The sequence below is a fragment of the Danio rerio genome, chromosome 10, assembly GCF_049306965.1.
Source record: "Danio rerio strain Tuebingen ecotype United States chromosome 10, GRCz12tu, whole genome shotgun sequence".
Classification (NCBI taxonomy): Eukaryota; Metazoa; Chordata; class Actinopteri; order Cypriniformes; family Danionidae; genus Danio; species Danio rerio.
In genome coordinates this window covers 4408286-4432658 of record NC_133185.1, presented here as the reverse complement: position 1 = coordinate 4432658, position 24373 = coordinate 4408286, and the positions used below count along the sequence as shown (strand labels likewise).

Genomic DNA, 24373 nt, shown 5'->3' with positions numbered 1-24373 from the left:
TAGTACTTATTTATTAGTTACTAGTACTTATTTATTAGATACTAGTACTTATTTATTAGTTACTAGTACTTATTTATTAGATACTAGTACTTATTTATTAGTTACTAGTACTTATTTATTAGATACTAGTACTTATTTATTAGATACTAGTACTTATTTATTAGATACTAGTACTTATTTATTAGATACTAGTACTTATTTATTAGATACTAGTACTTATTTATTAGTTACTAGTACTTATTTATTAGATACTAGTACTTATTTATTAGTTACTAGTACTTATTTATTAGATACTAGTACTTATTTATTAGTTACTAGTACTTATTTATTAGATACTAGTACTTATTTATTATATACTAGTACTTATTTATTTGTTACTAGTACTTATTTAATAGATACTAGTACTTATTTATTAGTTACTAGTACTTATTTATTAGATACTAGTACTTATTTATTAGTTACTAGTACTTATTTATTAGATACTAGTACTTATTTATTAGTTACTAGTACTTATTTATTAGATACTAGTACTTATTTATTAGTTACTAGTACTTATTTATTAGATACTAGTACTTATTTATTAGTTACTAGTACTTATTTATTAGTTACTAGTACTTATTTATTAGTTACTAGTTCTTATTTATTAGTTACTAGTACTTATTTATTAGTTACTAGTTCTTATTTATTAGATACTAGTACTTATTAAATAGATACTAGTTCTTATTTATTAGTTACTAGTACTTATTTTAATAGTGACTAGTAACTATTCTGTTGTTACTCGTAATGAATTAAAAATTTTCCCATTCATTTCAATGGGATCTCTAATTGAGATATCAACTATTCAGTTTTGACTAGTATGTATTCCAGCTGTGACTAGTGCATATTTTTATCTACTAGTAGTTAATCATTAGGTACTAGTACCTATTACTGAGATGCTACTACCTAAATAATAGATACTAGTACTTATGTATTAGGTACTAGTCCTTATTCATTAGGTACTAGTATCTATTTAATAGATACTAGTACTTATTTATTAGATACTAGTACTTATTAAATAGCTTACTAATGTTTATTCATGTAGAGTTGATGCTTAACGGATAATCAATTCACTATTTGCTAATGCTTAATAAATGATTCATTATTATAAAAGTGTTACCTGAAAAGTTTTATAAATGGAAGGTATATAAATGACTGTGTTACTGACATTACTACCTTCAGTTTCCAAATTAAGTTGCTTTGCCTTTGCTTTTTTTTTACCTTGCTTTTTGGAGATGTTTGTGATTTAGCAGTAAAAATAGTTTTTCATCCTCTTTTTATGTTTCCTTTTACTGCAGGACACAGAGCCAGAAGATATTTGCACAATAGAGATGGAGATGGACATCCTTAGCACTGTTGAAGATGATGTTGCCACTCTTCAGACCAACCTAAATGTAAGGTGCCTGTCTGTGGTTCTGGAAGAGCAAATCGTGCTGGAAAAGATCTTCCGACAGCTGTTGTTCTCCTCTTTGGTTTGATTAATTTCCTCATTATGAACTACCCCAAAGAACTGAAACACATCTTTGAAACTATTCAGAAAGTGTTTATTGGCCTTGAATGCATTTGTTTGTACACTGAAATTGTGTTACTCTTGGTGTTGTCACCAAACTTAAATTCAGTTTTGATTTTACATTTTCAAATTTTAAAAACATCCATTTCCCACCAATTGATAGATTGGCTGTTGTGTTCAAGCGCTCAACATAAATGACTGTGATTGGCTGAGAAGTTCACCATTTCACTGCTCTTCACTGATGTTCATGGAGTGCAAACACAGATACACACACACACACACACACAGCGTACCACTTGTGTCAGCTTATACACAGACCAGTTGATCAATGTGAAATTCTTAAGTGTCCCTGTATCTGTGGTTACACAGTAAACAGCAGTGAGTTTGGTGAACTGATGATCTTCACGCCCAATCAGTCTTTTCTGTTGAGCATGTGAACACACTGGCAATATAACAGTGTTTAAAACATGGTCAACAACGCTCAAATGTTAGCAGGAAATGGACGTTTTTAAAATTATAGAACTGATGGGTAACAAAATTAAAATATCGTGACAAAACTAATTACTCTTGCACTTTGAAAAAAATGTTGATAGTGCAAGCATTTTAAATATTACTTTTGCTTAACTCGAGCACTTAAAAGGCAATATAGGATTTGAGGATTTACCTTTTTGTTGCCTCTTTTCCTTCTCTGGACTGCTGTACATTTCATTTGGACAGAAAACTGTTTGCAGAATTGTCAATAAATATATTCTTTGATATTGTGTTATAGTGTGTTTTGTAATCTCTTAACTTCATACTTAGAGTCATACAGGTATTTGTTTGAGAAGCGCAGATATAAGATTTCCATAAAATTATGAATTAAAAGATAAAGATTAAATCAACTTAAAAAATTAAGGCAACCAGCGGCACAGCTTTGAGTTAACTGAACTTCTGTTAAGTTGTGCCAACTCATTTATTACAGTTTACTCAACCCCTGTTTAATTTTAGGCAAACTCATAATGACAAGTTAGATGAACTTAGGCTTGAAAGTTGTCATGACTTAAACCAGCCATTTCAGTCAACTTAAAAAAATAATTTGGCACAACTTCAACCACTGAAGTTGAGTAAACTCAAAATTTCTTTGCAGCCGGTTGCTTTAAAATTTTAAGTTTACTCAACTTTTTAAACCATGCTGTTTTACTTTCCTAATTCATTTATTCATTTTATTTTTGGCTTAGTCCTTTTATTAATCTGGGGTCGCCACAGCGGAATGAACTGCCAACTAATCCACCATATGTTTTGAGCGGATGCCCTTCCAGCTGCAACAAATCACTGGGAAACATCCACACACACTCATTCACACTCATACACTATGGACAATTTAGTCTTTGGACTGTGGGGGAAACCGGAGCACCCGGAGGGAGAACATGCAAACTCCACACAGAAACGCCAGCTGACTCCGGCGAGGCTCGAACCAGTGACCTTCTTGCTGTGAGGCGACAGCACTACCTACTGTGCCACCCTATCACTAGATTATTATTAATAATGTCATTATTATTAATAATAATGTTTTTATTTTTTGTTTATGAAATTTTTAAATAAATCTCTGATACAAAAAAAAACAACCAATAAATAAATTTTTATAACTCTTTAAAATTGTCCCTTTAATCTAAATTGTGCATTTCTGGTGCCTCTTGCTTTAAATTTAAATGAGATTGTGCTCTTTTTAAAAGGGGCGGGGTTACAAATGCCTATGCATACATTGAATATTAATGGCAGACGGCTACTTCTCTCTCAGGCCTGTCTATGCTAATGTGGGAGAGATGGTCACTAATGAGCGGAGCTTTCCCTCTTTGATGACACGTACAACAGGACAATGTCAATCAAAGTGTTCCTGCAGACTGTTTTTATCAAGTGTGATTAAAAAAAAAAACTATTTTTATTTTTTTATTTTATTAGAAGTTAACTATATTCACACATTGTTGTCACACAATCGTGTTTACACCCCTTATAAAAGTGATATTTGCATAATAGGTCCCCTTTAACTGCTAACCAAGCGAAAACACACGTACACCCTAATAAAAAAAGGAAAATACACATTGTTAGCCTCCATTAAACTCCAAAAACACCCTTCTACAGTCATATGTGGACTGTCCTCATCATGCTGCTCATCTCCTCGCTCGTCTGCCTGCCATGTGAACAGTGTTTATGGCCTGCGGCTCTCGGTGTGGAGAAAAAGCCTCCAGTTACCGTCCACTCAGCACTACCACAACTGGGATCAAATTCACGTTGCTCAGGGCTTAAATATCGCAACAACAACTCAAACTCAAAACCCGCTTTTAATAAAATATGAGTCGAGGTGGAGCACTGAAGTGATACTCCACGCATCCCACCTGAGTGGTAAAGGAAGAGTTTTCTGGGCTGGAGGAAGGAAACGTTTTTGTTAGGCGTTCTAGAAGGGCAGACCTTTTTCACATCAATCCAGATAAAAGGTTAGGATGGATTACAGATAATTATCGAGTGATATTATACTGGGTCAGCATAGCCTTGTTGTGGATATGCAAGGTAAAATCACCTTAGATGGAAAAAATTTGAGAGCCAGACGGAACCAGCTGCGAGGCGAGGTTTCATCGGCTTTAGTTGTTTGGTGTCGGTGTAGTGGGTGCTGTGCAGGTAAACCTCCCTCCTCTGACCTCTAAAGGTGTAGTAGTAGTAGGCATCTTATTACAATTATTATTTTGTTGCTGATGTTGATGTTATTATTACTATTGTAGGCTACTTTATCTATGTATTATTTCACTTTATTTGATTAGTTTATGGCTATCTACAGTTGAAGTCAGAATTATTAGCCCCCCTGAATTATTAGCGCCCCTGTTTATTTTTTTCCCAATTTCTGTTTAATGGAGGGAAGATTATTTCAGCACATTTCTAAGCATAATAGTTTTAAAAACCTATTTCTAATAACTGATTTATTTTATCTTTGCCATGATGACAGTAAATAATATTTGACTAGATATTTTTCAGGACACTTCTACACAGCTTAAAGTGACATTTAAATGCTTAACTAAGTTAACAAGGTGAGCTAGGCAGGTTAGGGTAATTAGGCAAGTTATTTTGTAACGATGGTTTGTTCTGTAGACTATCGGAAAAAAAAATTAGCTTAAAGGGGCTAATAATTTTGTCCTAAAAATAGTTTCTAAAAAAATTAAAAACTGCTTTTATTCTAGCCAAAATAAAACAAACAAAACTTTTTCTAGAAGAAAAAATATTATCAGACATACTGCGAAAATTTCCTTGCTCTGTCAAACATCATTTGGGAAATATTTAAAAAAGAAAAGAAATCAAAAGGGGGCTAATAATTCTGACTTCAACTGTATATAGCTATAGCTGGGACTCTAACCAGTGACCTTGCTGTGAGGCAACAGTGCTAACCACTGAGCCACCGTGCAGCCCAATTGTGTGTTTATATATGATACAATAGGATTGGTGGCTATGCAACGAATAAAATTGGAATACAGATGATCAAACGTACACGGACCGACACCACTACCCAATATATACTCTAGTTATGTTTGTTAAGCCCAATCAGTCCATGAGTAAACATGTTAGATCAAACCCCATCTACTGATTTCCTCAAACAGGAATAGAACTGTTTGGTCACTTCCAGCTTTCTCAACGTGTGAGATCGTAGAGTTTATAAGCACCCCTTTTTCCAGTCCCTGCAGCTATTAATAATTGTGATCGATCAAATCCTGCCGTTCCACGTCCTGGACTTGCGAGGCCAGCCGGTGATTGAAACAGTACGGCGATGCTGCCGGGTCCTGTGTTAGCATGAAACTCATCTGCGCGACCTCTCCTACATCATTAAGTCTGAACAATAAACCTGTTCGCAGAGTAACAACCTCAGAGACGCTGGGAGTCATCTAATAATATTTATATCCCCGGTTTAAACAGGCTCACCTGATCGTACATGCTTCCAATACAAATTTATCACAGCCGCGCGCAAAGGCGGAAAAGAAATTGATTTTATTTCCCTCCATGAGAGCTTCCCAGGCCATAAATACCACCCTGTGGACTTCCTCACGCTACAATGCAAATTCATCAATGCTTCGCGGTTGCACAAACAGAGCAAACTGCAGACACACTGTGTGGTGAGTGTTTAACTAGTACTACAGCTCATAGGGGTTATAGTTAGAGATCTGAACACAACTAAAAAGTAACTATAAGAAGAGTACAGATACTGTCCCTCAAATCATGCAATTTATTTAGAATACCAGTTTATAATATTCTTAAGGGTGGCTCAGTGGTGTCACCTCACAGCAAGTAGGCCACTGGTTTCAATCCCGGCTTGGTCAGTTGTTTGTTCTCCCCGTGTTCACGTCGGTTTCCTCCGGGTGCTCCTGTTTCAACCCAGGCTCATTCTGAAAACGTAGCCCCGTGGATGTTTCTGGAGACCGCCAACTACGTCACGGGAGGTACGTATTTGTACACTTTTTATTTTCGCGAATCCACGAGTGGTGCGCTTTTTCGCATCTCAAATGTCTCTCGCGAGTGCCGTTCGTGCCCACACTGTTCTCACGTAAACCCACCAGAGGCCGCTGTGGAACGACCGTCTGTCTGACTGACTGAATGATTGACAGGGCCACCGGCCAATCAGCTAACCCACCCTCCTCCTTTCCCAAACCTAACCAGTTTTACAGATTGACCCGCCCACCCACTTCCCTAAACCCAACCAACAATTTGCAAATGACGTCCAGAAAAAGAAAAACCCTCGTCTGATTTTTACCGCGTTTTCAGATTTTACCACATTCTCACACTCTTATGAACTTGTTACCTTTTTTTGTTTTGGATTCTGTTTTTGTCTTACTGGATTTCTGAAACTGCTCTTCCCCGGACTCCAACCCGGATCGTCATTGTGGTCAGCTCCTCTCTGCATCTCAATTCAGCCGACGTATACGATGAGCTAACTGGACAAACTGGTTGCGGCGGGAAAGCCCTCTACACGGAGGTAAGCACTTAGCCGGTAAGCGCCAAAAGAAATGACGTCACACCGCCCCGTAGCGTTCGCTTAAAAAAATTCAATACAGCTATACATACCTCCGGCTACATGATTCGCAGTCTCCAGAAGCGTCCGCGGATAGTTTTCAGAATTAGCCTGGGTTGTCCGGTTTCCCCCACAGTACAAAGACATGCGGTACAGATGAGCTTCAGGAGAGAGCCCTGAGCTCATAAAATCCTCGAACCTTCGGCTCCCTCCCGTTTGCAATGCGAAAGGGGAGTTTGAGCTCAGGTAGATCTCGAGAACTCCCCTGCTGTAGTAGCTAATGAACAGATAGTGTTTGCTCTTAAGAGATACTTACTAGGAGCATGTCTATGGTGCTGATTTGGACTGTGGGAGAAAACCGGGGAATCCAAGGGAAACCCATGTGAGCACGGGGAGAATGTGTAAACTCCACTCAGAAACGTTGGCTGGTCTGGTAAGGACTAGAACCAGTGACGTTCTTGCTGTGGAGCAACAGTGCTAACCACTGGGCCTCCATGTCACCCATCTAGAAAAGGAGGAGGAGTAGGGGTGGAAGGGGGGATTCTTCAAAACGAAGATGGCTGTTATATGGAACTGAGAGTATTTATAGTGGCTTAGGAATCGTCTGATTGGTGAATAATAAATTGTATAATGCGGGACCAATCATAATCACGTGATCCTCTCGAAATTAGTTTATAAATGAACTTCATTTTTTTTTTCTCAAGAAAACAGCTGTACAGTAGCTGTACATAAATGTGTGCGTATGTATGCGTGTGAGAAACAGAACGATTCCTTTTAATGAAATCTAAAGGTGGCAAAAAATGAAAACGCAAAACCTACCAGAGGAAACAAATTAAGGCCAATGCGTAATGTTATTACCATGAAATATACAGTCATGATTGCTTTTGCGTTTTGCATTTGTCTGCTTATTAAAAACAACAGCGTGAATGAATATTTATCGCTCTATTTCCAGTTTAATGCCTCCACGACTCAGTCATCTCGAACGAGTCCCTTCCTCCTGCGGTGGCACCGCACCATCAGTGTGCGAGACGTGCGCTGGATAAATTGAAGCCGTCGAAACCAAGTGTTTCAAAGGCCGTCTAATCTCTCACTCTGACTTTTATTGCTCCAATCTCACGTTCCCTCTCTCCAACAGCAGCTCCATCAATCTGATCCGAAACGCTCTGTGCTCTCTGATAAATAAATAGATGAACTCCCAAAAGAAAAATGTTGCCACAGGACTGTTAATATCGGGATTACAGTAGAGTGCACTCGATAGTGAACACTTGCCCAGTGAAATCAGGGGTTTTATACTAGATTTGTATATTTTTTGAGTGCAAAATGCTTCATCATGACGAGTTTTATTAAATGGCAATGCCAAATGCTGTCAAAATAATCCCTGTTCACATAACTAAAACTAAGAAAGAAATAATAATGATGAGTGCACGTGCATACCATTTTTAACACATTTTTAAATAAATAATAACTACTCATTTCTAATAACTCGTAATCTTTGTCATGATGACGGTACATTATATTTGAATAGATACTTTCAAGATATTAGCATAGACGAATTACCAACCCACGTCACACATGACGTCACACCGGTTCCCGGCTGCAAAAAGAGACCAGTTGCAACAGCCAACATGTCGTGTTGTGCATTAGGATGCTGAATATTATGATCTTTCAGATTGTGAAAAATGTGAATTAACCTGTAAGTTTAAATATATATATTTATGTGTATGTCATTTAATTAGAAAAGTGGCAGTTTATTTATTTAAAACATGGAAACAACGTTGCACTTTAATATAGAAAGTGTTTTTTTCTACAGTGAACAGGGGGGTTGAGCTATTTTGGATTATTCAGAACTTAAATGGCTGTGCCTGTCTATTATATACAGTGGAATACAAGTATACAACACATATTAAACATTTTAAAGTGTATGACTATTAAATTAATACTTATAAATGTAATAATAATGTAATATTAGGCTTTATAATATATATATATATATATATATATATATATATATATATATATATATATATATATATATATATATATATATATATATATATATATATATATACACATATAAATTTACCTTTTAAGGAGCTGAGCCCCCCTAAAATGAAAATTTTAAAATAGCCCTGGCTCTAACACTACAAAACTACCACCATCTTTGGGACAAATCTATTTATCCAACAGGTATGGAGCACGTGGAGGGTCATTACTTTTGGGTAAACAATTCCTTTAACATACCTTTTTTGTTGAGTCTTTTTTGAAATGACTAAAATGTTATTTAATATAAAGCATCTTTCAAGCTTCCTTCCTTAAATTAAGCTTGTTCTACACTGTAAAACCCAATAAAATAAAGGTAACTCAAACCATTTGAGGAAACCGATTGCAACAAACCACTTAACTAATCCTAATGAGTACTGTGAACTTAATCCATTTGCGTAAACGAAGCAATTTGAGCACAGTAAAACCTAATAAATGAAAACTCAAATCAACTGAGTACTGTAAAAGTTAAGGCAACTCAAACCGTTTGAAGAAACCGTTTGCTACAAATCATTTGAGTATAAAAAAACGAATCTATATGAGTGCTGTGAACTTACTTCATTTAAGTTGAATGCAGTATTTAATTAACTCATTACCTTCAACACTGAGTTCAAAACTCTTTTCAAATGAGTAGAATTTACTATCAGTCAATTCTGAGTTAACGACACTCATTTCATTTGATAAAGTTGACTGTTTGGTTTTACAGTGTACCTTTCTTTTTCTCTCCAGGTGAATCTCATACTGCCTATAATATTGCCTATACATACTGTTTATAATATTCAGGTCTGGACTCTGTACAGGCCATTTCATGACTGTCTTTGTTTCATCAGCATCTCCAAACATGATTTAATTACATTAGCAGTGTGTGTTTGGGATCATTATCACGCTGAAAAATAAAACTATTACAAATGAGCAGCTTTCTAGAAGGAATTACATAAAGAGTTAAAGCCTGTCTGTAGTTTTCAGCATTCACAGTCCCATCAATTCAGGCAATATTGATAACAACTCTGGCAGAAATGCAGATCAAAACAAGACAGTAGTTTTCATTCATTCTTCCATCTTTCTCAAACTCTTTTTTTTTATATAAGTCTTAAACAAGCAGCAACCTCCCGCTCTCTCTCAGGAAGCCAATACGGAAGTAACTAAAACTGCAATTCATCCGAAATTCCGCTAGTCCTGGCCGCTCCTGGCTCCAAAACAGAGCAAATTTCAATTGAGCCCACTGTTAGAATGGCCAACTTTACAGCAGAAAAAAAAGGTGTTTACAGCCTGGTACAAAAAAGATTTTGGTTAATACAGCTAATATTACCCTTCATGACAACTGTGGGGGGGGGTGAATTTTTTTTATAACTCATCCGTTTCGTTTATATTAAGCTATATTAAGTTTGCATAATTAAGGGCGTGGCCACTTGAGTGACAGCTAGGTCTCACTGGTCGACGTCACCTAGGCTGAATCCTGCAGATTAGCCATTGAACTCGGCATATTTATCGTATTTCTGTGTTGTTTTATGTGGCTTTACACACTCAACTGCCTTTTGGACTTGTTTCCTACAATTATCAGATGGCTTGGCATGCTGAGTGCACTTAATTGTGCTCACAAACCATTCACGTGGCCTCCGTTTCCCATGTGAGTAAAGTTATATACTTATATACCATCTCTGTACATGTATTTGTTTTATTTAAATATCATTTATCGTTTTTATTTATATTTAGAGCTGTAATACACTCCAGAATCTGACGAATTGAGGAGTTGTAGGCTCTAGAACAGTCATCTGAAGCGTTGTCATACAGTGTTATGCTGGATTTCATCAATAGTCTTACAGTAACTAACACAGACTATATCTGAAGTGTTTGGAAGTAATTCGCGCTTTCCTCCTGTTGAAAAACGTCATAAGAGCAATGTTTAGTGGCTCAATGTATTACAGCAGTGTTTTTAAAAGTCTAAACACTTTATTGATATAGTGTACAATCAAGCACAAGTGGTCAGAATACAAACGAGTCGCAGGTGATAAAGTATTAAGCGTTCTCCCAAAGTAAAGTGTGTCTGAATCAGGTCCAAGCAAACTGTCTGCAGGTGTCTGTAGCTCCGCTCACTCTCCGCCTCTTTGCCCTTGTTTGGTATCCCGCCGTGGGTGTGATGACGCGCGAACAAAATGGCGACGGTTGGCCGCGCCTACTTGTGGCTTCTCTTGCGCTCTTTAGAAACCTATGGGTGACGTCACGGACACTACGTCCATATATTTTACAGTCTATGGTCTTAAACAATTAGACCAAAAAAGTCCAACTGGAACCTGTATTTTCTGGTTGTATTTTAATAAACAGAGTGAGAAATAATGTATAATGTCATTATACTCTCACTAAAACAACACATTTGACTGGGGGCTATCACTTTTGCACACTAATGTATACGACAAAGTCCCTAAAACTACTAAAAGAGAAACAACAGTATGCTCACCCAGGTTAGATGAAGCCCTGCCCTCGGCGGCTCTGTCCTTCAGGCCTTCAGCGATGCTCAGCTGCTGCTCATGGTACTGCTTGGCTCTCTCCAGGTCCTGCATGCAGCGGGCAGCGTGTCCCAGGCCGGCGTACGCCCTCATCTCGATGCTCTTCTCCTCCAGCTCCTGCGCCAGCTCCAGCACGTGCGTGTGGTAGGACATGGCCTTGTCGAAGTTGCGGCGGTAGTGGTAAGCGCTACCCAGGTTGCTGTAGGCTCGGGCCTCCTCGCGCTTGTTGCCGAGGCTCTTGGCGATGCTCAGGTGCTGCTCGTGGCACTGCACAGCGTTGTCAAAGTCGCCCATCGCGATGTAGACTGCGCCCATGTTGCCCAGCTCGCGGGCCTCAGACAGCTGGTCTTTGGACTGTTTGGCCAGCAGGACGCACTGCTTGTGACTGGCCAGAGCGTTGGGATAGTCCCCGATGGCTGTGTAGACGTGACCCAGGCTGCTGAGGGCTGAAGATGCTGCCTGTGGAGAAGAAAAAGAGAACATGATGACAGAGAAAGCTGATGTTTCAGGCCTCGATCATTGTATTATATAATATATATTGTTGCACTTGACTTTGTTGCAACCCAGACTCAGTTGAGATATGTGCCCAGGGCTACATTTCTGAGAATCAAGAAATATGTACACTGTACTACATGTTCTTGCAGTTTTTGTTTTCACAAACTCCACTAAAAGGCGCGTGTACACTTTTGACAATCTCAGATTGTGATAGTTTTGTCATACGTGCCATTTTTAACAAATCCACCAGAGAACAATGTGTACATATATAAACATCTTGCAACAAGGAGAGAAGCCAATTGGCTTGTCGTCATGCATAATTCAATTCAATTCAATTCAATTCAGCTTTATTTGTATAGCGCTTTTACAATGTAGATTGTGTCAAAGCAGCTTCACATAGATGGTCATAGGAACTGGAACAGTGTAGTTTAGTTTTTAGTGTTTAAGTTCAGTTCAGTTTAGCTCAGTTCAGTGTGATTTAAAATCATTACTGAGAGTTCAAACACTGAAGAGAAAATTCATCGATGCGTAGCTCTACCAATCCTGAACCATGCGAGCCAGTGGCGACAGCGGATACCGCTGCTTGTATATCAGCTTGATACCGACTGACCCACACACCCCATCCCTAAACCAACCAATATTGTATTCAAATCGATTTGAATATTGTACTCATTATCGATTACTTACACCAAAAAGTAATGCATTACTGTTAAAAATAATTTTTGAGTTACTTTTCCAAAGAACATGCTCCCATTAATGCCCTCATAACGTCACTCCAGTGCTGCATGGAGAACACACTGCTGATCAACTTCACAGTTTTATTTAATTAGCATTCTCACAACTAAAACACAAGACAGACTTCAACACTCCTTTATTTAACCCAGACCAGCCAACGCAATCTCACGGCAGTTAGTACCTTTTTGATTTAGTGGCTAATTCGTATGAATTCGTACGTTTTAATTCGAACAATTTAGTACGAATTGCTCACCCCCCAGTGACGGCTGGGGTTAGGGGTGGGGTTAGGTGCCACGCCTTCTTTTTAAAATCGTACATTTTCAACTTAACTCGTACGAATTTGTACGAATTAGCCACTAAAATGACAAAACGTAAAATACTTACGTTTCCTCGTGAGATCAGGCTGGACCAGCGGTTTAAAACAAAAATATTTATTAATAAAAAATAAATAAATAAAATAAAATAAAATCATAAGGTGATAAACCAGCTAAGCGCAATATTCAGAAACAAAAAAAACAAAAACTAAAGTTCAGTATCATAAAAAGTGTGTATTCAACCCTTAAACAAGTTCCTTCACCCTGAGGAAACCAGAGCACCTGGAACGAAACACCACGCGAACACGGAGAAAACATGCAAATTCCACACAGAAAAGCCAAGTAACCCAGCCACAGCTCGAACCAGCGATCTTCTTGCTGTGAGGCAGTAGTGCTAACCACTGAGTCACCACATCCCCCATATATATTTAAATAAATGCTAATTAAAAACTATTAAGCCACCAAAATAACACTGAAAGAACAGGGTTATTTCTTTCTGTATATGAAGGTGAGAAACGAATTGAAATCTGTTTCATTGCACCCTAAATTGTACTATATAATTACTAATACAGATGGGCTCCCGAGGCTTACTGCTTTATTTGATATTTAACAGCGATTAGATGAGTAAACACAGCTCTAATCCTGAAAACATATGGCAAAGTTGTGAGATGTTATTGCATCCCATTAAAGAGCCACTGAGAACGGCATGCGGTGCAGAAAGCGCTCTGCCATGTAATGTGTTGTCTGCCGAGAACAAAAGCCGTGAAGCCTCTCAAGTCAAAATCTTTGCAGAAAGACGCTGATCTCTCGCAAAATCTGTAAAAAAAAAAAATTCTGAGGCCTTGTCGAAATCTCCTAGTGGCAGGCACATACTCAGCTGAGACCCCAGAGACAAAGGCTGTCTCCCAGAATTACATGCTCCACGGGAAGCCCATTAGTCACAAACAACTTTTCGTGAGTGAAATCAAAGTCAGCTAAAAGCCGCACAGCCTTCTTAGTGGTCAACTTAGTGACGTTAGCTATGTTTCTATCCAAAGATGCGAATCAGACTTACACGAAAAACTGGAGTATCACATAAAATATTTGCGAATAAAGAGAAACCAGGCTCAGTTGGGGAAGACCATTTCTCCTCTGGCCAAACTTCAAGTGTGGATGAGTCAAAAAGAACAGACTGGCATCATATATCAATGGGAAAATTAGGGGGCACACTTTAACATACATCACAAACTACTTAAACAATTATCGAAGTAATTTTTTATGCATCACTCTGCAGTCTTCATAAACATTTATTCATTCTTTTTCTTTTTCGGCTTAGTCCCTTAATTAATCTGTGGTCACCACAGCGGAATGAACCACCAACTTATCCAGCATATTTTTTTTACGTACTCAGTCCAGATTGTTTACAGCAGTAGCAGGTGTTGATTGGCACATTGAAGATTCATAGCAGTTGCAGTCCATGTAAATTACAGATAGCATACAGATAAGATAGAGTGCCCTGTATACACACACACACACACACACACAGTTGAAATCAGAATTATTAGCTCCCCTGAATTATCAGCTGCCCTGTTTATTTTCCCCCAATTTCTGTGTAACGTAGAGATTTTTTTTAACACATTTCTAATCATAATAGTTTTATTAACTCATTTCTAATAACTGATTTATTTTATCTTTGCCATAATGACAGTGAATAATATTTGATTAGATTGTTTTCAAAACACTTCTATACAGCTTAAAGTGACATTTGAAGCCTTAACTAGGTAAATAAGGTTAACTAGGCAGGTTAGGGGAATTAGGCAACTTATTGTATAACGATGGTTTGTTCTGTCGACTATTGAAAAATATATAGCTTAAAGGGGCTAATAATTTTCTTAAAAATGTTTTAAAAAAATTAAAAACTGCTTTTATTCTAGCCCAAATAAAACAAATAAGACTTTCTCCAGAAGAAAAAAATATTATCAGACATACTGTGAAAACTTCTTTGCTCTGTTAAACATCATTTGGAAAATAAAAAGAAAAAAAAAATCAAAGGAGGTCTGATAATTCTTAAAGAGGCTAATAATTTGGACCATTAAATATATATATATATATACTTTATGCCCAAATACATTTTGATAAATGAAAATATTTTAAAGTGCTAAAGTTAAAACCAAAAAGTAGGTTAACAAAACTAAATACGACAATTTACAATTACTAACAATGACTAATTAAATGACTAAAACAAGCTGAAATTAATTTCAACAAAAATTTAAAATAATTTTTAAAAATACTAAATGTAAATAAATTATTTAAATAAACGCTAACCAAATAATTATAGAAATTATTATTGTTAATTATATAAATTTTATTAAATTAAGTTGTGAGAAAGTTTGTAACTGTAATTTTAATTACACACTGGTGACGCAGTGGCGCAGTAGGTAGGATACGCGGCAGGCTGGAAGCGGGATATGCACATCAATATAGCAGCATTTTTTATGACAATGTATACCAATATGTATACCAAAGGGCATCCGCTGCTTAAAAACATGCCGGATAAGTTGGCGGTTCATTCCGTTGAGGCGACCCCGAATTAAATAAGGGACTAAGCTGAATAAATAAATAAATAAATGAATGAATTTCACACTTGCATTAAGTCTGGTATATTTGCAAACCCAACATTTATATTTATAATCAGTACATATAATTTCAATTACTTAAAAAAAAAAACAATAATAAAAAACAAACAAAAAATAATAATTAATTTCAGCCAATATTTTCTAGTTCTGGATAGTTTCAATATTACAAGATTATAATGTCATCAGCCCAGCAACATAACATCATAACAGTTATATTTTAGTCAGCTGCTTAAGATGAGAACAGACTAGATTCTGGAACAGAACTCATGTTACACAATCGCTTGACAAACACCAAAAGACAGCGGGTCCAACTTCGGCCTTGACGCTACATCAATCAAACTGTAAACAATGATTAAAACACAACCACATGTTTAGTGCAGATCTCTGCTCTACTGAGGGGAGCAACAGTGATGGCCGCTGTCTGGATGAGGTGCTGGGATGGATCCTTTGATAAAACAGAAGGTAAAACGCTTCCTTTCAGGGCACAAAGACAAAAGACGAACCTGGAGGGGCTCATCCAGCTCAAGGCCTTCCACTTCCCAGTGCCGCCTGGAACCAATTACCTCCAGCCATAAAAACTTCCAGCAGTTTGCTCAAGTTAAAAGGCTCCTGGACATGTTACACGCGGGGGCAATTGCCCTCCATCAGGAGAGAGGGCTTCTTATGATCAGAGATATGCTATCGGGCCGGGTATGGGCACGTGTGCCGTGTTTGAAGCCCACAGAGCTTTGTTTCAGGTCAGTTGGGGGACTAAAGATGGTGGTGATTTTGGAGGAAAGTCCTAAATCAGAAGCTGGTTAAACAAGAACTGACAAACTCTCAAAAATATTAACAGAACTAGTGCTGGGCAATGATTCAAATGTTTTAAAACACGATTAATTGAATAATTTTTCTGCAGATGGTTGTGTGAAGTTCTTCGAAATGTGCCTTTTTATTTGAAGTTTAACGTAATCTCAACTAAAAAATTAAGAGTGGGCAGGGCATAAACTTGCTCCTCCCCTTAAAAACAGCCAATAGGATTTTGTTTTATCACAGCTCTGCTCATGAGAATGGTTGAGCTAAAGCGCATCAAATGCAAAGATAATAAGAAGAGAATTGAAGGGGGCGGGGCATGTCAGATACTAGAGAGCATTTAAGTGGTCCGAGATTTGATGAGAAAATAAAGTATAATGTGACATGAAAATAATCGCTAATCCATTTATGCGGAAGTGACAAACTGCAAGCTTTGGATGTTTATATCAAAGTCAAGTCACTTCATTCAATCCGGGCTCATTGTGGAAACGTAGCCCCTCGGACGTTTCTGCGGACCGCGATTTACGTCCCGGGAGGTACGTATTCGAGCGGTTTTTTGTTTTCACGGATCCGCGAGAGGCCGCTGTGTGCGCTTTTTCGCTTCTCGGGCACCTCTCGGGAGCGCGCGGCATTCGCGCCCGCGCCGTTCTCGCGCGAAAAGCCGCCGGATAGGAAAAAAAAGAGCAAAAGCCCTCGTCTTCGATTTCGAGCACGTTTTCGGATCCCGCCGTGTTCTCGCCCTTATTTTTCGGATTTCGTTTTTCGTCTTACCTGATTTCTGGAACCTGCTGTTCCCTGGACTCGATCCCGGTCGTCGTCCACCGCGGCCGGCTCCGGCTCCTCCTCCGTGGCCTCCGCTCCGCCGATGCAACGCTGTGAGCTAAGCGGAAAAACTGATTGCATCGGGAAAGCCCTCCACTCGGAGGCGAGCCGTCGGCCGGCGAGCGCGAAGAGGAGGGGCGGAGCGGCGCCACACCGCCCCGCAGCGTTCGCTCGAAAAAAACCAAACGCGGACTTTACGTACCTTCGGCCACGTAAATCGCGGTCTCCAAAAACGTCCGAGGGACTACGTTTCCAGAATGAGCTTGGGTTGACTTCATTTCAAGTCAAGTCAAGTCAAGACATTTCAAGTCAAGTCATTTAAGGTCAAGTCAAACTGCAAGTTTTGAATGTTTTTATCAGTTTTATATTTTCTAAACGGTAAGTCATTTCAAGACGAGTCAAGTCAAGTAATTTCAGGTCGAGTCATTTCAAGTGAAGTCATTTTAAGTCAAGTGATTTCACGTCAAGTCATTTAATGTCAAGTCAAGTGAAGTCAAGTCAAGTCAAGTCAAGTCATTTTAAGTCACATAACTTCAAGTCAAGTCAAGTCAGGTAATTTCAAGTGAAGTCATTTCAAGTCAAGTCAAGTCAAGTCAAGCCAAGCCATGCCATTTAAGTCAAGTCATTTCAAGTAAAGTAACTTCAAATCGAGTCATTTCAAGTTAAGTGATTTCAAGACAGCTCATTTCAAATTAAGTAATTTCAAGTCAAGTCAAACCACATAACTTCAAGTCAAGTGATTTCAAGTTAATTCATTTCAAGTCAAGCCAAGCCAAGTCAAGTCAAGTCAAGTCAAGTCAAGTCAAGTCAAGTCAAGTCAAGTCAAGTCAAGTCAAGTCAAGCCATTTAAGTCAAGTCATTTTAAGTAAAGTAACTTCAAATCAAGTAATTTCAAGTCAAGTCAAGTCACATAACTTCAAGTCAAGTGATTTAAAGTCAGGTCATTTCAAGTCAAGTCATTTCAAGTCAAGTCATTTCAAGTCAAGTCAAGTCAAGTCAAGTTAAGTCAAGTCAAGTCAAGACAAGTTAAGTCAAGTCAAGTCAAGTCAAGTAAAGACAAGTTAAGTCAAGTAAAGACAAGTTAAATAACCTTAAAATCAAGTGAAGTGATTTCAAGTCAAATCATTTCAAGTCAGGTCATTTCATGTTAAGTAATTTCAAGTCAAGTCAAGATTTTTATGTCGAAGTATGAGGTGACAAAAATTGTAAACCCATTTATATGGAAGTGACAAACTACAAGCTTTAGAATTTTTTTTTATTTTCTAAATTGCAAGATACGTCATTTCAAGTCAAGTAAAGTAATTTCAAGGCAAGTTATTTCAAGACAAGTAATATCAAGACAAGTCATTTGTAGTTATTTCATGTCATGTCAAGTCATTTTTATGCCTATATTGCTATATACAATGAAGATTTTGTTAAATACATGTAGCATTTCACTTTGTGGGACATGTCAGGCAGGTAGAAAGCTATTGTAAATTCAGTTAAGATCCACACAAATCCACAATGAAAAGCTCCACCGACCCCAACCAAGCAAGCAGAGAACCTCTGAAGAACCCAAAGTGCCATTGAAGAACATAAAACCGAGTATGCTTACAAAACAACAATGTACTAAATATAGATTTTTTTCCTTAGCATTTTTAAAAGCTTTTTCAGTCTTCAGAATAATCTCCATTCAGACAGATCCAGAGTCTCCAACGCATAGCATACCACTGTATAGGCATTAATCATCTGACCACTCGTCTGCTTGATCTTTTATTATTGTACACTTATGCCATGTATCGCTATTGTTGTGTGTCCTACAAATCAGCTATTCATCTTCGGCTTTGCTCACCACAGCTTCAGATCTGTGGAACGGTTTCCTTGGAAACCCCACTGGATTTCTGTTAGTGGGCTGTTCACTGGGAGAGCCAATTTTCGATAAAGAAGGATTTCGCACTCACCTCTCACTGATTTTCCCAAGTCAGCGGCTTGCGTTTGTGTGTGTGTGTGTGTGTGTGTGTGTGTGTGTGTGTGTGTGCTGGCGCAGCACGGATTCACATCTCGACAAGTAGAATGACAGGAGAGAAACACGCTTGCTTTAATTCTTTAACCTACTCTCTCTCCTGCCACGGCGGTCTCAAAGGTGGACGAGTTGACGTAAACCATTGTTCTTTGTTCAGAAAGGGTCCAGAAGTGAGGTCATGGGGAAGCGGTGGACATCTTAACTTCAATGAAAGTCGTCTGAGGGGACGTCTTTGAACTGAAGCTACAGACGATGACCTCAAATCTAGAGAGTGAGAGTTTTATGACCCTTCCGGAACAGTTAACTGACATCACTGCATAAGATGAACTCTCGACTGACTAAATCATCAAACATATCTGAAACATAAAATCAAAGGCGACTTAGGTAGACTTTAAAAATATATATTAATAAAAAAGCATTCATGATTAAGAGACCAATATATTGGAATAATTTACCCGCTACTATTCAGTCTTGCTGCTTATTTTGCATTTATGCACTTATTTATTTCTTCATAAAAATAAACACTTAAATTAAAGCGGGTGTTTAAAAGGGGATGTTCATAGGACTGTCATAAACCTTCATAATAATGACTTGACAAGGCATTAATGTGAATGAGATTGCATGCTTATGACAGCTGTCATTACGAGTCATTTACTTGTTGTAAATGCACAGGTGACTTTGTTTGACATGTCTTTGTCATGACAACTTATCAACAGAACTTGTCATAAATCTGTCATAAACATGTTTTATGGATGCTTATGACAGCTGTCATTAAGTGTCATTTGCTTATTTCAAATTTATAGGTGACATTTTTAATGTTTTTGTTATGTCAACTTGACAACAAAACTTGTCATAAATCTGTCATAAACATGAATTAAATTTAACTTATGCTTATGACAGCTGTCATTTAGTGTCATTTGCTTATTTTAAATTTATAGGTGACATTCTTTATGCTTTTGTTTTGACAGCTTGACACCAGAACTTGTCATAAATCTGTCATGAACATGAATAAGATTTTATGTATGCTTATGACAGCTGTCATTAAGCGTCATTCGCTTATTTCAAATGTATAGGTGACTCTGTTTTATATGTCTTTGTTACAACAACTTGACAACAGAACTTGTCCTGAACATGAATGAGGTTTTATGCATGCTTATGACAGCTGTCATTACGAGTCATTTACTTGTTGTAAATGCACAGGTGACATTGTTTGGCATGTCTTTGTCATGACAACTTATCAACAGAGCTTGTCATAAATCTGTCATAAACATAAATGATATTTTATGGATGCTTATGACAGCTGTCATTAAGTGTCATTTGCTTATTTCAAATTTATAGGTGACATTTTTTAATGTTTTTGTTATGTTAACTTGACAACAAAACTTGTCATAAATCTGTCATAAACATGAATTAGATTTTACGTATGCTTATGACAGCTGTCATTTAGTGTCATTTGCTTATTTTAAATTTATAGGTGACATTCTTTATGCTTTTGTTTTGACAGCTTGACAACAGAACTTGTCATAAATCTGTCATGAACATGAATTAAATTTAACTTATGCTTATGACAGCTGTCATTTAGTGTCATTTGCTTATTTTAAATTTATAGGTGACATTCTTTATGCTTTTGTTTTGACAGCTTGACACCAGAACTTGTCATAAATCTGTCATGAACATGAATAAGATTTTATGTATGCTTATGACAGTTGTCATTAAGCGTCATTCGCTTATTTCAAATGTATAGGTGACACTGTTTTATATGTCTTTGTTACGACAACTTGACAACAGAACTTGTCCTGAACATGAATGAGGTTTTATGCATGCTTATGACAGCTGTCATTACGAGTCATTTACTTGTTGTAAATGCACAGGTGACATTGTTTGACATGTCTTTGTCATGACAACTTATTAACAGAACTTGTCATAAATCTGTCATAAGCATAAATGATATTTAATGGATACTTATGACAGCTGTCATTAAGTGTCATTTGCTTATTTTAAATTTATAGGTGACATTTTTAATGTTTTTGTTATGTCAACTTGACAACAGAACTTGTCATAAATCTGTCATAAACATGAATTAGATTTTATGCATGCTTATGACAGCTGTCATTAAGTGTCAGTTGGTTATTTCAAATGTATAGGTGACACTGTTTTACATGTCTTTGTTATGACAACTTGATAACAGAACTTGTCATAAATCTGTCATAAACATGAACAGGGTTTTACGTATGCTCATGACAGTTCTCATTAGGTGTCATTTGCCTGTTTTAAATGCATGGGTGACATTGCTTTACATGTCTTTATGACAACTTGACAACAGAACTTGTCATAAATCTGTCATAAACATAAATAAGATTACATCTATGCTTATAACAGCTGTCATTAAGTGTCATTCGCTTATTTCAAATGTATAGGTGACAGTTTTTTATATGTCTTTGTTCCGACAACTTGACAACAGAACTTGTCAAAAATGTGTCATAAACATGAATGAGATTTTATGCATGCTTATAACAGCTGTCATTAAGAGTCATTTGCTCATTGTAAATGCAAAGTTGACATTGTCTTATATGTCTTTGTTATGACAACTTGACAACAAAACTTCATAAATCTGTCATAAATATGAGTGAGGTTTTATGCATGCTCATATCAGCTGCCTTTAAGTGTCATTCATTCATTTTAAACACATAGGTGACATTAAATATTAATGACACTGTTATAACATAATTACAAAGTGCATTGACATGTTCACTAATAAATTTTAATGACAAAATAATTCTGATCTACTGGGAAAAAAAGTGATTAGAAAAAAAATATTCATGACACAATTATAATGGCCTCTTAATGATCATGTTTATGAGAGATTTATGACAGGTACTGTTGTCTCAATAGTGCCATGACAACAAAAATGTATAATGTATTTGTTGATGAAAATGACAAGTGTTCGAAAGACATTTAGTGACAGTAAATCTCATTCATATTCATGAAGTACGCCAAGTCATGTTTGTAAATGTGTTTTGACAGTCTTATGAACACACATACAAGTTACCAAAAAATCATATATATATATATATATATATATATATATATATATATATATATATATATATATATATATATATATATATATATATATATATATATATGTACAGTATATATATATATATATATATATATATATATATATATATATATATATATATATATATATATATATATATATATATATATATATGTATATGTACAGTATATATCTTAAATAGCTTACCAATCAGATTATATACAGAAGTTAATAGAGATTTTAGATGCTTGTTCTTTTGAAAAAAGCCACTCAGCTTATCTAGTTTCTTAATAAAGTATAAAAATGTGATAAAATGGAATAAATTCTAAATATGAAGTCAATATTTCTAAATAAATATCATATATACCAAATAGTTTTTTCCTCCCTTACTTTATAACAACTATTGACTAAACTGTTTGCTTTTTAACTCTTCCAATTGAATTCTTCTTTAGAAAAAAGCACCCAATACTAAAGTAAAAACTGCAGTTAAATCTCCAGAGACATGAACAAGCAACCTGTGAACATTAAAATGGTCCTCTGGGGCAGTTTAAAGACACTCAGACTTCAGTGATCCTCATCAGAAGAGGCGACATGGAAGAAATCAATGCTCAGCAGCCCATCTCTGAGTTGATGCGTTCAAGTTGAGTGCCTTTGAGAAATGATGTGGCCTTTTTTGGAGCTCTAGTGTCTCCATATAATCTCATATAGGGTCTCATTCAACAACCATACATGTATGAATGTGCTTGAGTACAACAGCTCAAAAAATAAAAAAATAAATAAATAAAGGAATTATTTAAGTCTCTGCAACTCACAAAACATTTAATTTAAACAATAAATAAATAAATAAATTTATATATATATATATATATATATATATATATATATATATATATATATATATATAAATTAGTTTTGTTTTTATATATGTAAAAACATAACTAATTAATTTAAATAAAAAAGGAACATTGTAAGTCTCTGCACGTGTCTAAATTTACAACTGAAAATAAACAAATAAATAAATAAGTAAATAAGTAAATAAATAAGTACATGAATCATGTAAATGTAAAGTTAAATAAATAAATAAAACAAACAAACAAATGAATATTTAAAGGAACCATCTACCAGTAAAGTTAAATAAATAAATGTACAAACAAACAAACAAATGAATAAATAAAAAAAAAGGAATCATGTAAGTGGAAAGTTAAATAAATAAATGGCAAATAATAAAAATAAATAAATAAATAAATTATTTGATAAATAAATTATTTAATGAATAAATTATTTAATAAATAAATTATTTAATTAATAAATAAATAAATAAATAAATAAATAAGGAAACTTGTAACCATGCATTCACACAGGGCTTCAGCGTCAATGCTTGACAGAGGGCGTGTATGAATCGTCATATCAGCGTCAGCCAATGAAATTAGTCTGCAATTTGCTACTGAGCTGGGGTTTTTGGAAAAAAAAGTGATCTGATTGGCTGACGCTTCCGTTGGTGATGGAACAGTTGAGAAATCCCCAATTCCTGCAGCAAGCAATGGCGCTGAAGCGGCACCATCGGACCCATAATACAGTTCAGCAAAACTTGAAGTCACCATTTCAAAGTGAATCGGAAGCACTGACACTGACTCCCCATGTGATTCAGGCGTGAGTCTCTAAACTTACAAGTGAAAAATAAAAATAAAAATTAATAAATCTCTCTAAAATCTCTAAAGTCTAAAACAAAACAAGGAACCACGTAAATTTCTGCAACAGAACCGTATCCTGCTTATGAGTAAACAAGAATATTGCGTGCCTTCAAACGTCCAAAAACTCAGAGAAGTGACTCATTGTTTCACATTTCTTTCATCTAGATTTGACTCATCTGTGTTTCTGTAGATTTTTACAGCTGGACCTTCTCCTCTATTGTTTTATTTTTTTCTTTGTCTGTCCACTCTCATTCACAGGAACACATGGGCGCGCTCCTCTGGTCAACAGCATTGTAGAATAAATACACTCAGCTCCCCCGGTGGAGCGCCGCTGTCCGCAAACCACTGGCAGATCGTGTGTTTTTCTTGGGAGAGCATGAATCATCATCTGCATGTCACACACACACACACACGGCAGCAGCAGAGGAACGGCAGAAAAAAAGAAAGAAAGCTGAGACACAATGATGGTTGTGATGGATCAAGTCTTTTATCTTAACACTGCAATGATTTCATAAGACACGCATAAACTAAAGATAATCTCCACTGATGTGTTTTATATACACCAATCGTCAAATGTTTTAAGAACAGTAAGACTTCAATGTACTTCAAAGAAGGTTGCTGGTTCAATCCCTGGCTGAGTCAGTTGGCATATCTGTGTGAAAATTGCATGCTATCCCCGTGTTCTGGGGTTTCCTCTCGGAAATTGTTCATAGCGCATGCGAGTTAATGAATG

General features: G+C 36.5%; 1 protein-coding gene across 4 annotated transcripts in view; it reads right to left on the bottom strand.

Annotated features, from left to right (window-relative positions):
• ttc28 (tetratricopeptide repeat domain 28) overlaps positions 1-24373 on the bottom strand; it is a 501039-nt gene that overhangs the window by 81153 nt on the left and 395513 nt on the right. For all 4 annotated transcript variants that reach the window (XM_073914331.1, XM_073914332.1, XM_073914334.1 and 1 more), the window contains one exon: positions 11065-11572. In XM_073914331.1, coding sequence (XP_073770432.1) covers positions 11065-11572 — 508 coding nt within the window. The remainder of the gene's footprint in view (positions 1-11064; positions 11573-24373) is intronic.